This window comes from Paramormyrops kingsleyae, chromosome 6 (genome assembly GCF_048594095.1).
Source record: "Paramormyrops kingsleyae isolate MSU_618 chromosome 6, PKINGS_0.4, whole genome shotgun sequence".
NCBI lineage: Eukaryota > Metazoa > Chordata > Actinopteri > Osteoglossiformes > Mormyridae > Paramormyrops > Paramormyrops kingsleyae.
This window is the reverse complement of record NC_132802.1, coordinates 16,443,547-16,458,935: the sequence shown is the minus strand read 5'-3', so window position 1 is coordinate 16,458,935 and position 15,389 is coordinate 16,443,547. Positions and strand designations below refer to the sequence as shown.

Below are 15,389 nucleotides of genomic sequence, written 5' to 3'. Positions count from 1 at the left end.
TTTCCAGGAAGCTGGGCAGTGATGCAGCAAGGCGACTGCCAGTCACACATCCTCCATGACTCGGTCTCTACACAGATGACCACCTTCTGATCTTCATTCTTTTTAAGTCGTCAAAAAGCCCCTTGTCAGAAGGAGCAGAGGGAGGGGGGGATTTCACAGCATGAACTTTATTCTTCAAATTAAGTAGACATATAAAAAAGTTTCGGTATGTATACAAGTCTTTTTTACAGGACAACATGACCGTGTTAGTTTTCACCACTAAGGTAACCCATTAAAAAGCCACAGTTGTCCGCAGGCTTCTTCCATCATCTTTGAGCAGTGCTGCTGAGATCGGCTTTGTCTCGACTAAGGCTTCGGGATCTGCGGCAGAAATGCCTCCAATAACAGGAGAGATTCAGATGGGTCAGGGTTACGTCTGGACCTGCAGCAGAACCCGATCTGAGCAGAGAAGCTTCAGAAGCTGAAATGATTCTTGATGTCCTTGATCTGCTTCATCATGTCCGCGATGTGCTCGCCCCTGTGGAGACAGTCCGTCAGAGTGAGTAGACGATATGCATGGGGCCTGTGAAACCGGGTGGGTTTCAGACACTCACTGCTCCTTCAGGACTCCTTGGATGCACTTCCGCTGGTGGGGGCTGAGCACGATGCTATCCCTGGTGGGCTTCACACCCTCTCTCGCCTGCTTCTGCTGATATTCCATCTTCATGTTGACCTGGGGGACAGCACCTGGGTTTAGTACCTCAGTGGGTTCTATTTTGGAGGAAAACTAACCTGTCTGACCTGCAGCAAACTTGTGCTCGTCATTGAGGGGACTTACACCCAGCTGCCCTCAAAGTTCATAACCTTAGTTTACGGGGGGTAGCAGCATCATCATGGTAACTAGCTACCCGACTTTAGCCTGGTGTTTATTTTCGACCACATTGCCTGTTTGAGACAGTTGAGATATTCTGTTATTAGTCTAGGCCCAGCGTGTCTGTGGCACCACCTTCCTCACACCCCATTGCAGTGTTTATTGTACCAGATATTCACTGGGCCAAGAGCATGGGGATCCTCCCTTGCTGTGACGTAGCCCTGGCTCTGGGGAAGGCCCATGTTCTGACCTGCTTGATGCCGTTGTCTAGATGGCGTAGCTGGTCACTGATGGCCTGTAGCTCGCGCTGCATGTCCCGTTCGCTGTTGGAGAGCACTGGCAGCCGGCGACACAGGCTGCTCAACAGGTACTTCACCCTGCCGTAGAGGGAGTGTATTTTAGCCAACTGGCACTGTGGGCCCAGGCTTCTCCGACCGCAGGTATGGAAGGAAGAGAAACCTGTTCATGGTGGCTTCCTGTCGATACCGGGCATCTTCGTATTTATCTGCCAGCCGCTCAGCGGACTCACGCAGGCTCTTCCTGCAAAACGGGGAAGGAGGGACGCAGTCTTTCAGTAAGACTTCGCAGGAAATTTTTTGGAGGTTAAAAATAAACAAGTTAGTTCCTTTCTGACCATCTACTCTGTTGCACAGCTAAAGGGCCAGGAAACAAGAAGTGTTCAATTTTACATAATAAAGTCTAGGGATAGAGAAACAAATAATCACCACCAACCCTTATTCTACATAGCACAAAAAGAAAAATAAAATGCACAAGAGAAAGAACAACTAAAGGGGTCAACAAATGACTACATAACACACAAAGACCCACACCCAGTCTCCCTCCCTACAGAGTCTTATATAGAATACCAATTAGCAATTAATTATAAGATAGGCCAATTAAGATCAGCCACACTCTTCCCAGTAGGGCCTGGAGAAAACGTCAGGGTCGTCACAGCCCCACATTTGGACGGAAAAACCCTAGATGAGTGAAGCTACAGGACTGACCAGTGAGCCATTCTGCCCATAACTAAAATTAAATAAGTAAAATCATCATCAGCATGATCACCATTATCATGAGACTGGGATTCAAATCGGCGAGCTAGTGGCCACAGGCAGTGACGGATGCATTGTTACGCATGAGCAGTACAACCTTCAGAATGCTGTGGGCATGGGGGCCACAGGCCGCCGAGCTGCTCACCTCTCCTCCCGGCACAATGCCAAATCCGCCAGCTGCTTTTTCTTCTGTTCATTCAGCAGCTTCACCCTGGGTGGTGATCGAGTGTGAGACGGACCATCAAGCCATAGCAGCAGGTGTCAGTCTAAAACGGCAATATCCTAACGCCGCCAGCCTCAGTGGCTTGGCATGCACCGTACCTTCTCTGCATCTCCTCCCGTGCTGTGTCCTGCTTGAGGATGTATTCCTCCCGGAAGACCTGCGTGGCCCTGCTCAGTAGCTGCAGGCACTCTGGAGGAAGCGGAGAAGACGTCTCCTTGTCCCCGGACCTGAAACACAGCCTGTGGGTTACGGCTCGGCTGTGGACTTGGGGCTGCGAGCAAACTGGACTCTAGCTTGACCGGCTGAACGTGCTTCAACAATCACCTCCCAGCCTATATCTTTAAAGTGAAAAATGACAGTTCTACTACAGGAGACCATCACAGTTGACCCAAAGCAACCTCACAATGACATCACGGCAAATCAAAGGTTTACCTGAGCAGAAGGGGGTTCGTCGAACTTCGCGCCAGGATGTTGCGGATGTGCTGCTCGAAGGAGTCGCTGCCCAACCCGCACAGCGGAGAGCTTCCAGGGGCCGGCCCCGGGTGTGAGCAGAGCAGGGGAGGGGAAGGGGGCCGGATGGAACTCCTATTAAGGTAAATGCAGACCAGAGATTACGGTTGCTAAGGCACAATCTTCCCAAGAGGGCACTTTCCTGGGACGGGTAGGTGGCAGCCTTACAGCAGTGGCAGCAGCAGGCACTCGTAGGCACTGGTTATGCAGATCATGGTAGCCCCCAAGGACAGGTCTGACACGATCCAGAAGCCTCGGATCGGGGCCGACAGGCTAGGGCACAGGGAACACAGAATGTCAATGTGGGCTACACAGACTCTGGATTCCCAAAGCTGACAGTATTGGTACTGCAAGTCGCCCGAGCAGGGTTTCCTCTTCATGTGGGACGCTGCCCCATGGTGGAGTAGGCTCGGCTAAGGTGCAGGAAATAGGAAACTAGGGTACCACCACGCGTCATCACGCCAGGAAGTTCAACCTGTTTTAACACATCACAGGCTTCATACACTTTTTGATCGACAAATGTCGTTTTTCATGACTTCTCCAGGACTTGAAGCTAAATTTCCAAGAATCGATTCAAAGTTTTTTTTTGTGCCACCTATTCAGGAAAAGTGAACCAAGTTATGTGATCATCATCGTGTGACACCATTACAAACATGTACTTTGTGTAGAGGAACCAGATATTTTGATCTTGCATTCATCCTTTGGATATGTATGTTCTAGCCATCACCAGATAATTAATCATTAATTTACTCTTTACATTTGCCATAACAAGAAACAATTGAATTTTAAAAGTGAGTGCTGAAAGACATTGTGTGCACTGTCAGAATCACCCTACTGTGTATGTCACAAAAGTAAGAACAAAATAAGTCAACTTGAAGTGTACCCAATGTGTTGCAGAATGCATAAAAAAGACAAATAATGCCACTGTGCACTTTGCATATAAACATGTACAGGGGTTGGGCAATGAAACAAACTGGAAATATAGTGTTTGAGGTTTCACGCCTATATATATCATGGTCTGGTGGCCAACCTTCACTGACTTCAAATTCCATCAGTAAGAGCTGAGAATGAAGGTTCTATCAGCAGAGCAATAGCACAGCTGTACAAAAAATAACTGCAATCCACACAACATAATGGGAGACAGAGTTCAAACGAGGACATATTGTTGGTGTGCATCTTGCTGGTACATCTGTAACCAGGACAAGTCTTTGTGGTGTATCAAAAGTCACGGTATCCAGGGTCATGTTGGCATACCACTACAAAGGACAGACCACATCTAACAAGAGTAACTGTAGACAAGAGGAAGCTGTCTGAAAGCGGTGTCCGGGCACTAATCTGGATTGTATCCAAAAACCCACGAAACACAGCTGCCCTACTCACTGCAGAATTTAATGTGCACCTTGACACTCCTGTTTCCACCAGGAGTTCCACAGGGTCAATATTCATGGTCAGGCAACAATAGACAAACATTTGGTCACTTGTGCCAATGTCAAATGTTTGTTTCAATGGTACCAGCAGCATGGTCATGGGCTATGGACAATGTGAAACATGTACAATTCTCTGATGAGTTCACCTTCGCTGCCTTTTCCACATCCATGTGTGTTATGTTGTGGAGAATTCCCAAAGGAGCATACCACCATGACTATTGAGTACCCAGAGTGCAGCTTGGGGAGTGGATCAGTGATGGTTGACTTAGATGGGCACATCACAGCCAAAGACTACCGAAGCATCCTGAAGGACAATGTTCACCTAATAGTACATCGTACCCTGAAGGTGGTGGCGTGTATCAGGATGATAATGCACAAATAAGCATAGCAAGACTAGTGACAGAGTGGTTTGATGAACATGAAAGTGAAGCTGAACATCTCCCATAACCAGAGGCATCAGATCTAAATATTGAGCCACTTTGGGGTATTTTGGAGGAGTGAGTCAGGAAACGTTTTCCTCCACCAGTGTCACGTGGTGACTTGGCCACTATTCTACAAGCAGAATGGCTCAGAATCCTTCTGGTCGCAGTACAGGATGTGTATCTGCCATTCCCAAGATGAACTGATACTGTATTGACCGCAAAAAGAGGCCCTACACCATACTGATATATTATTGTCGTCTAAAACCAGATGTTTCAGTTTCATTACCAAACTCCTGTAGAAAGAAAAGCTCCTTGGGTGTGTGGCAGCTTTTCACACATGAGTGGAATTATGAGATAGAAATTAATTTCTACCTTTTATGAAAGTGTTTACATTAAAATGTGTTCCTTCCAGTAACTACTTAAATGACACATCCCCTCCACACATCTATTTTTAAACTGTCTGATACTCAAACTTTACACATTCTGCATTTAATTTTATTAGCTTGTGCTCATAACAGAGCTATCTTTTTTACAGATAACATTTGAAGTGTTTATATGCAAAGTGCACTGTGGCGTCTCAAAACCCCACACAAATGCACACACGTCACTCTTGCTTCGTCTCATATTTGTATTTCATACAGTTTTTACACATTCTACACTCAAGTTAACATTATTATATATAAAAATATTTTCTCTTTTAGCATTGTCTACAAGACCATATTTAATATATGATGCTGAAACATCAATTAATTGGTGTGGTCTGATATTTCAACATCACACATTCTATACGTTTGTGCTTGTCACATCAGGATAATTATAAGGGGACACACAAACATTTAGCACTAAGTTTTACCAGCTTAATGAATTCACACAGATTGTTGTCTTTTACTTCATTTGTTCCAAGTCAGATATATAATTCAGCTTATCAGACAAAATGAACCACTCCATTGAAATTCACAAATTTTGTGTGATTAAGATTAAAAGGAAACATGTTCTATGGTAATGAGACAACATAAGAGACACGATACAATAATCAATTTAATGCATTACGGATTGAAGCCTTTGCTTTGAATGGAAAAGAATTAGGTATCTCTCAGTACTGAAATACTTTAACATGCACATTTGTACCCTGTTGATGCTGCATGACAATGCATTTGTACATGGGTTTTCTTGTTCCGTGTCTTTTTATGTCGCCAAAACATGGACATTTTTACCGTATCTAAAAGGGAATAATGCCGTGTCGAGACATTTTGTCTCATTTTCTGCCCCAACAGCCATCCATACTCACAATCAATGCAGAGACAAAAAGTATAATCAAGAGACTGGGTTATAGTTTTTTTTAAATCAACATTCGCACATCGTTTTTGAAATTCCTAAGACTTTTCCAAACCTTTCTGATATTTTTTTTTAATTTCCCATAACTTTTCCAGGTCTAGAAAACATGGTTTCTTAATCCCATTATTTTTTCCATGAATTTCATGACTGTATAAACCCTGTGTTAACATGAGACATGACCCTCCCACGGTTAGAAGACATTTGGATGGCTCATGCCTCAACCACAAAGCGAGCTCCCACCTGCTGCTCAGGGGCCGGGTGCAGAGGATGTGCTCCACAACACAACGCTGCTCAGCCGCTAGCTCCTGCAGACTGTCCTTATCCTCCTCGCCTGTGCAAGAGAAGAAGAGAGCCCGGAGATTAGGGGTGCCCAGGGCTTTAGGTTAGGTGTGCCCACCAGGCCAGATGTAAGAGGTCAGGGTTGAGGGTACCCACCAGACTGGAGGAATTTCTGCAGCTTGTTGAACCAAGTGAGGCCCACACTGTGCACGCCAGCCTCATGGGTACAGTGGTACCTGTACTGGCAAAGTGGATCTGCAGGAGAGGAGATGGCCAACAAGTCAGGTGGGTCAGCATGTTCACCATGCAGCCACCAATTTATACAAGTAAATCCTTCACATATTACATACAATCCTCATCTCACAGCAACAAGGAAATTTTCACGACCTACATTAAACTTATCAATGCACAGTTTTGACAACTGCCTCCAACGTCCATTGAGTCAATGGTTAGATCGAACTTTTCCTGTGATCAGCACTGACTGGGAAACAGAAAATTCCTTTGCACAGATGGGGTTCCAGACAGAGAGGACAAAAGCATCTGATTTGAAATGTAAACAGAAGAGGCCTGATGGTATGATGTAGGACTGTAAGGCTAATCTGCTGCCCAATAAAGTAGCAGGACTATTAGATTACAGTAACCTCTGCTTGACCTGCCATAACTTCTCTAAACTTACTGCTGCGTGAAAAAGATTGAGCAAACTTGGTTGAAACTGCATGCTTAAAAAAATCCATCCTTCAAGCCTTACAAAGAGGGGGAAGGGTAAAGATAGATATCCAGAAGCTTCCTCGATTGCAGTTTCCACTTTGATGTTAACTTCTATTAAGAAATGCACCTTTACGGGAAATGGTTAAATGTGAAGTCTAGATCTGCAGAACTCTCCTACAGGACTCTTCTCTCCTATTTGACACTCCCTGATGGCCCCTGGAGCATGGGCTCCCACTTTGAGTCTGGTCCCTCCCACGGTTTCTTCCTTCTAGGGAGTTTTTCCCTTGCCACTGTCGCCTATGGCTTACTCACTGGGGGTTTTGGGCAGGGATGCTGTAAAGCGCTTTGAGACAATGTAATGTTGCGATAAAGCACTATAAAAAAAAATACATTTGCTTGTTATTTGTTGTTTGTTGACTAAGACCGGTCTGAGCAAGGACTGCAGGGATTGCAAAGCAAAACAAAGCCGCCATGTCACTGCAAAGGTTCAGCTGCAGGGCATACTGATGTGGGAGCGGGGCTGCACCAAGCTACAGTGCAGCTTTGCATGCAAACATTTTGCACCCTAACCTACAATCTCATGAAAGTCGAGGCATGAAGAACATAGCAAAAGCCTCAGAAGAATCAGAGGCTTTTTGGAAACCAGCTACAATCACCAAAAAGGAGGAACCTCTGAAGACTTTGGCAACTGTTAAGCATGGGGTGGACCTGTCATTCTTTGGGACTGCACGGCAGGCAGTGGGGCAATAAATACTACACTGGTGGTGGGAACGATGACTCTATTACAAAATGTGCCACCTAATATCGCAACGTCAGTGAAGAAAATGAAGCTGACAGAGGCTGCATATTGCACAATAATCCAAAAATACCTCAAAATCAACCATGAGCTACAACGATACATTACGAGATTAAGGACAGCATTCACAGTCCCCAGATCTGTGGGTAGACTTCAAACATGCAGTGCAAGATGACCTAGGAATATTTCTTTGGGCGCCCAAAATCCCACATTTTATGCATCTCTCCGCAGTTTGTAAAATTCAGCAAAGTAGCAGCAATTAAAATTTCAATACATTATACTAAGGTGTTTTTTCCCTGCAGAGGATGTATTAACTTTTTACCAAGAAACATAACACCACATATCATCTGACCAGGGGTGCTAAAACTGTACATTGGAAACTGTACAGTTTATCTGTACAGCTCTTCCACCACACCAGGTACTGAACTTTTGATGCTTCAAGAAAGTACCAGAAGTATGGTACTTCAAGGTGTTGGTTTTACATTGGCATAAAATCTGGTACTGGTGCCAAATGACATCACAACGCGAGGCGGGGAGGTTTGCACTGAATCTGAAAAATGGCTGTAGTATATTATAGGGCTGGATATTAATACCAACACTGCATGTTATGAACGTCATTCTTACATCGCTAGATTAAAATCAGGCTTTTTCAAATAGGTTTTACTGTCATAGAAAAACAAAGATTCGTCATTTTAATGACTGTTCCTTTTCAACAATACCGTAGTATGTGTTTAAAAATCTGTTTAAAAGTTTACCTCCGCTGCTTTTGAATGAGTGCTGTATGCGTTCTCAGACAATCATAATCATTCTTGTTGTTCAAATCACAATGTTGAACTTCTTTTTTTGCTTTATAAATACCCCAATATTTATTAGAACAAAATCACAATGCGAATCTGAAAATTTTCCAATACAGTGCTGTCCTAGTAATTACACAAAATACTTTATTTCTTGTCATGCCATCCTGCCATCAGAAACCCCCCCCAAAAAATGTAAATAAATAATCAAGATATTCTGCCTACCCTGCTGTACCACTGGTCATCCTCCTGTCAGAAACAGCACCAGCACCTGTGTGCCATCACCCGCCTGCCCTCCGTATTGAGACTCAAGGCTTAAAATTTGGACTGTATTTTTCCATCCTGTTCGTTCGACTTCCTCTGCCGCCCCCTGGAGGATGCGGTCTCTCTGAGTCTGGTTCCTCCCAAGGTTTCTTCCTTCTAGGGAGTTTCTTTGCCACTGTTGCCTCTTGCTTGCTAACTGAGGGATTTTGGCAGGGATAATTAAAGTGCTTTGAGACAATGTAATGTTGTTAAAGTGCCTTATTCAAATAAAATTGGACTGAATTGAATCTTGATCTTACTGGATCAGTTCTTCAGACCAGATAGCAATTTAAGCTTGGGTCTCTTCACTGGTCCACGTATCCATTATTACTTTTTTATTTTTTTATTTTATCATTGTTTTTTGTATTTGCAACCGTTTTCAAGGCAGTGGTTGTATTATGTTTCAGAGGCAGGCTATTTGCATAACTAATCGACAAAGAAAGCATTTCAAGTCTCACCTCAAAGTACTGAAGTACCCCAGGTGGTTTGCCACTTTAAGTACTGTTACCTGACCGGAAGTCAATGGAAAAGGGAACAGTACCAACAATATGGTACCTGGTGCGGTGGAAAAGTACCCTTAGGCTAAACGGCCCCCCTAGTGGCCAATCCAGGTACTACTCAAACATGGGCTCCTAGAGTAAAGAGGGGTATGGATCTAACCTTGGTGCAGCCTGATTGGGCAAGTGAAATCTGACTCCACTGACTCCTCCTCCTCCCCGGTGGCCAACTTGAGAGCGAGTTCCAACTCCACACACTCAAACACGTAGAGCGAGGGCACAGCCTCTGAGCCCCGTGCCCATCGCTGGGCTTCACCCTGGCCTGTAGCACTCCCTGTGTGCTCGTCCTCGTCCTCGTCCAGCACGATACAGTGGTACAGGGTACCCGACTCTGTGGCGATGACCAGGATGTTTGGCACACAGGGCAGGCAGACCACGGCACAAGCATCATAGCCGTAGTTGTCCTCAGCCGCGGGGTACATGGGCAGGGGGCCCCCAGGCTTCCGCAGACTGCTGCCACTAGAGGAGGGTGACATGGTCATGTGACATGGGAGGCTTCCTGGTGGGGCTATGGCCCATCCCACCATCCAATGTCCAGCATGCTATTACCTGTGTGCCAAGCTGACGTAGCTCAGGTAGGTCTCGCCATTCTCGTACAGGATGTAGAGTGGGTATGCGGGCAGCTCCTCCCTGGCGAGGTGGGACACAGGCCGCCGCGGCGCCGTGGTCACTGGCGGGCCGAAGGAGAATGCCACAGCGATTTCCCCAAGGGAGGCGGCGTAGGATCGGCTGCGGGCGAGAGTGTCACAACTTCACAAGGAGTCAATTCAGCAACAAAAAGCGGGGGTGAGATCAGTCATGTACCTCTCTTAATAGAAAGGGGGGTGAGTAATTGCTTTACATTTTACATTTAGCTTTATTTCAACAGACGCTTTTATCCAAGACAACACAGGTTTCGGAGAAAGCAGGGTCAACCAGTCCCTATAGCAACTGGGGGTTAACGGCCTCGCTCAGAGGCCCAATGATGATATCACTCTGCCAGCCCTGGGATTTGAACAGACAACCTTTCGTCCAGAGGCGCAGCATCCTAGCCACACACTGCATGTTACAGCGGGGTGATATAAACGATATATCAAATTACTGCCAAATAAAATTTAAACAATATGTAAATGAAAAACTTTGATCAACGGTCGATAAGGAATACTGCTGCACATCACCTACCACATCACAGAAACGAACAGAATTATAACCAATCATATTTAAGTAAGAACAGATGACCTATGCCCAGCACATGCAGATCAAGGTTGACTGAGTTAGCAGAGCACAGCAAATGATACTGTTTTGGTAATACCACAAAAGACATAAGTACTCCCTCAGAGGAAACTTCAAGTGTCAGTGAAGAAACTGATATCTCAGCAGCCACTACCTTCATTTTAAAAAGGAAAAATTTGTAGATAAAGCAAGACGTAGGTGGTGCGACAGTTTAAAGTCCAATATGCAAGACTGGTCCTTAATACTGTAAACTCTCTGGAAAAGTGTGCCAACTAAAACTGGAAATACTACCAACTTATTCCACCACTTGAAATATTGCCCTCCAGTAGAACATACATAATGCAAGCACAAAGACACCAGTCATTAGGGTTTCCACTTTCAGCCTGAAGAAATACGGGACAAATCGTGTATCATATTGAAACAGATCATACCATTTTATTGTTCATTACGGGATGGATGTCAACTAACAGCAATGTCAAACCCATCCTCTAAACGAGCAACAAGCACGTCAGAGAAAAAAGCAAACAATAGTGTCAACATTTTCTAGCATTACAGCACAAGTCAAAAAAGATCTTTTGTACGATTTATTTATTAAAACTAAAATTTCAGTTTACCATTGGTCATTTTCATGTTATGAATCTGCTGAAGGGGAACCCAAAGGGAATTTTAAGCAAAAACAGATCCTTGACATAGAGAAAATTGTGATAATTATTGATATCGACTTGTATGAAAAAATAATGATAATACAAAGCAGACTCACCCCCTGGTGTGAACGGCCCCCTCTTCATCAGACTGGGACACAGGCAGTACCTGCGCTGGGCTCTGGGGCTCTTTCAGGCTGTAGAATCTGCCGGAAATACACACAAACACAGCAGGATAGCTGAGTACTGCGCAGAGGAGAACTCCCAGGTGGTCCAAAAGGTGTCCAAGGATTCAGTCAATTCCAGGGTACTGGCCAGGGGGTAAACATGTAGCCTTAAGGTTCTGAGGGTATTAGGTATGGGGTAACTGGGGTGCCAGCCACAGGAAGATAACCAGCTGAGTTAGCGGGAGATGGCAACATGATGGCACCCCCTGCCTTCACCTGAGGGTATTGTCAGATGTCAGTAGCACCAAGTGGGGCTCCTCGGTCTCGCTGGGGTACCAGGCAGCCTGCTGGAGGGTGACAGAGGTGGAGCTAGTGAAGAAGCGCTCGGCCACGGGGATGGTCCTGGGAAGGAAACATGGCGGTCACATGGGCAGGCTGGGTTCTGGTGGGGGGGGGGGGCAAAACAGGGACAATAGAGCAGGGGAGTGATGCCTTCCTCTGGCTCAGTGTGAGAGTTAACTAAACTTTGCATCCCATGGGAGGAAAGCCACATGGATCACAGGTGTTTCCTCTAAGCAGCAGTGTGTCTGAACTACCTCCAGGGGGAAAGAGTGCTAAACTTCACTTTGATCCACCTTAACCTATGGCTCTCGTAATAATAGAAACACGCTAGTTTTAGACATGGTAACAGCATGACAAATCTTCATCCTTCTTCAGAAAGCCAAAATGTTTCTTGGAATTTAACACTGAGAGCAGAGCCAAATGCCATTTTGTGCAGCCTGTTAACGGGACACCCATTTCAAAAAGCTGGATTTCATGTCGGATTTAAGGTACCACATTTTAAATGGACTGACATCAGCATAAAAATGGTGGATTACGGATATTGTGGGTTTGTCGTATATTTCCCAGGGGGAACATATAAAAGGAAATGAGCAGAGGACCAAAAACAGAGCCTTGGGCCTCACCGCAGGTAATGGATACAATAGAGGAGGAATAAGTGCCTATATTCACCGAGAAGGTTCTATTTGTAAGATAGGACCCAAGTAACAAACCAAAGTATTGTAAAAGTAAAGACAAAAAATAGCTCCTATGCAGAGTTAAAAGTCAAAGAATTAAAGTGAGTTTTAAGACGGGTTTTCAACGTAAATATTGGGGCCAGATGAATATGCAGAGGCAGCTCATTCCAAGTTTGAGCTACAACCACAAATGCTTTAGCCTGCATCCAGGCTTAAATACTTTAAAAAGTTATTCAGCCAAGCAAGAAATCCTGCTTTGAGATACAGGGCTGGCTACACAACCCAGATTTATAAAATAAAAAAATAAATAAAAAAAAAGCAGGATTTAAAAAAAAAAAAAAAAAAAAACTATTAGCCCATCTCAGAATCAGTGAGAACCCTACCAACATGACAGAATATCATAGCATTAATTCAGCCATAAGGTATTTAGCAATGGCATAAAAATATCTTTGCACAGCTTCTATACAGTAATACTTATTTATTCCTAGTTTATTCCCTGGACAGAGAATTACAAGGCAGCTGTCTGTCGAATTTCATGCCACCTCCAACTCTTGACAAAACTCTGGTGGGTATACTCATGGAAAAACTACTTTCTGACAAGCAATGCATTCGGTATAGCATCAGACCAGAAAAAATATGGTGCCATTTCAAATAAACACCAAATCACAAATCAATGAGTCACCTGACAATGAGTGACCTGAAAGGGAGTGTGACAAGTGGAGAGCCAAGGTGAATTTCAATAATACATACTTGTCTATACTTGTGTTCTCGTGTACCCGTTTTACGTCATCTACCATTGCTGAAGACCAGTTCCAATACTAAAACATGTACAGAGGACAGTAAATATCCCCAGATGTTGGTCTTGCTCCGCTTCAAACATCAAGGACACATCGGTAGTATCCTTGCTGAACGAGACCAATCCCATGATTCATTATGCCGCAAGTTGGTTCTTGGAAGGCAAGTTAGCAAGACTGGTCTTGCAAAGACCACAAGTATGGTCTTTGCAGTCTTTGTATTGAGATTCACCCCCAATCACAAATCAATGGGTCACCTGACCATTAACAGGGGTATGACAAGTAGAGAGACAGGGGAAATTACTCACTTGCAATTGATTTCGCTGCACCCCCCCTCGAACTCTGACTTCTTGCCCCATCGCTGGGGCAGCTCCAGGACTGTGGCCCCGCGGCGGCCGATGAGGGCCACATGGTACTGCGTGGGGCTGAGCAGCACCTCACACACATCGAACCGGGGTGGGTTGATGCACAGCAGGGTCTAGTGGGAAAGAGGCAGAGGCCAGTGCATTTGCAGCCCACGATTGGTTCATCAAAGTGGGGTGCCATTATTTCAGTAATCAGACCTACAAGATCTATAGAACATGACTGTCTTCTGTAAAAAACCATCTTCCACAATTCATTTCGGCTTTGGAAATCAGAAATAACAACCCTTTCAATCTGCTATATTAACTTCCACCCAGACCTCTCCGGGACAACTCCTATAACACAGTTGATGTCAACAGCATATCATTAACATTTAATTTTTGCTACCATTTCTGTTTATCATCAATTTAAGTATAGGTTTCACCCTTAAATCCAAGGACAGCACTTGAAACGCCCTGGAAAATGGAGTAACAGGAACTCCTGAAGAATGAGTATAAGGGCTGCCCCTGGTTTAGAGAAACTAAAGTAAAGGCGGGTCCGGCATGACAGGCTGGGAGTTGAACTCATAACCCAGGATTGCCAGCTCTCACGCATCTGGCGACACTCACGCTTTCAGACTTAAATGCTCCTGCAAGAAATCTTATATTATTCCACTATAATCCTAAAATTAGCTACATCAAAAGCATGGGGTAGTCTGCCAACCCTTCAGAATATTTACAACATAATATAACTGTTACATACAGGCAAATGCGTTTTCAAACTTGTCTGGAACTGAAAATCTCACGCCAGCTAGCTGACCAAAGCTAGCAACCCTGATAAACGCCGGGGCCACCAGGATTCAGGCGATTCTGGTAGCTGCTGCAGGCAAGGTCTCGCAACAAAGGGAGACCACCTTCACCCAGCAAAGCACAGGGCTCTTTCGTTTGGCACTAATTAACGTCATACTACTGAGCCGTAGTCGATATGAGGTTGAATCCACCTAAGACACATGTACAAACTACACAGACTGCTAATATAAATGAGAGGTAAGGAGCATGCACTGATCACAGTGCGTTGTCGCACCCACCACACGACAAACCACCTCAGGGATAAGAACCTGAGTGCAGCCATGTGGCGGGTGATACCTCAGCACCACAGTTGTCCGAATGTACAAGTGTGAGGTTTTTTCCGGTGGCTCGAGTGCCAATTTCGTGCCGCCTCGCGCCGTAAAAAAATACAGGTTGACTTAGGACAAAAAAACAGATACGGTACACCTAAACAGTACAGCTAGCGGGAATGTAAGCGTGTTTCTCCGCGGCTGTGTGTCTGACAAACCGGCGCGCGAACCTGGTGCCTCGCGCCATCCGCGCTCTCCGTGTTCAGTCGCCTCAGGTTGGTGGTGTAAAACACACTGTCCACGTCGTTCCACACAAAAAAATCCCCGTCCAGGCAAAACGTCAGGTTTTTGGCACATCTCCTGCCGCAAGCCTGGGGCTCCGCATTAAGCTTGTCGCGCAATTTGGTGAAAATGTCGTGCCTAGTCAGCTCATTCCTCCATATTTCGCCAGAGAACGCCGCCATTTTCAGCGTAACCCCTCTTTTAGTAGAATGACGACTAACGCCGAAGCACCAATAGAATCGCACTTTACTTTCCTCCGTTTCCTCCGTTATCTCCAATCGCCTCAGAGGAATGAGCTGTCGGAAGTGGCGACTCTGGGAAGTGTAGTTAAATTACAAAAACGTCAATTCTTTAGGTGTGAAACTTAACTGAATTAAGTAAGATTTCAGATTACTCTTGAGCAAAGAAACTCACTAAAAGTCAATGTCTGTAATATTTGACGTCAATGACGTGCATTTAAGTAGATTCGTTCTTATTATTTAAGTAATGCGTACATTCCGGTATCATGTGTTACATTAGAATTCAAATCACGGACCGCTTGTCGAGATGAAAAATGAACGTG

At 45.0% G+C, this 15,389-nt stretch overlaps 1 protein-coding gene across 1 annotated transcript; it reads right to left on the bottom strand.

Moving 5' to 3' along the window:
* Positions 1-151: 151 nt before the first annotated feature.
* On the bottom strand, positions 152-15,098 carry nup88 (nucleoporin 88). The gene is made up of 16 exons (XM_023833154.2): positions 14,776-15,098; positions 13,395-13,564; positions 11,553-11,678; positions 11,229-11,315; positions 9,806-9,985; positions 9,360-9,715; positions 6,255-6,353; positions 6,060-6,150; positions 2,804-2,908; positions 2,558-2,710; positions 2,224-2,352; positions 2,048-2,113; positions 1,310-1,390; positions 1,101-1,227; positions 594-712; positions 152-517 (listed from the first exon to the last, which is right to left on the bottom strand). The coding sequence occupies exons 1-16, from the start codon at positions 15,007-15,009 to the stop codon at positions 454-456; spliced, it is 2,187 nt and encodes a 728-aa protein (XP_023688922.1). The 5' UTR covers positions 15,010-15,098; the 3' UTR covers positions 152-453.
* Between the last annotated feature and the right edge of the window lie 291 nt (positions 15,099-15,389).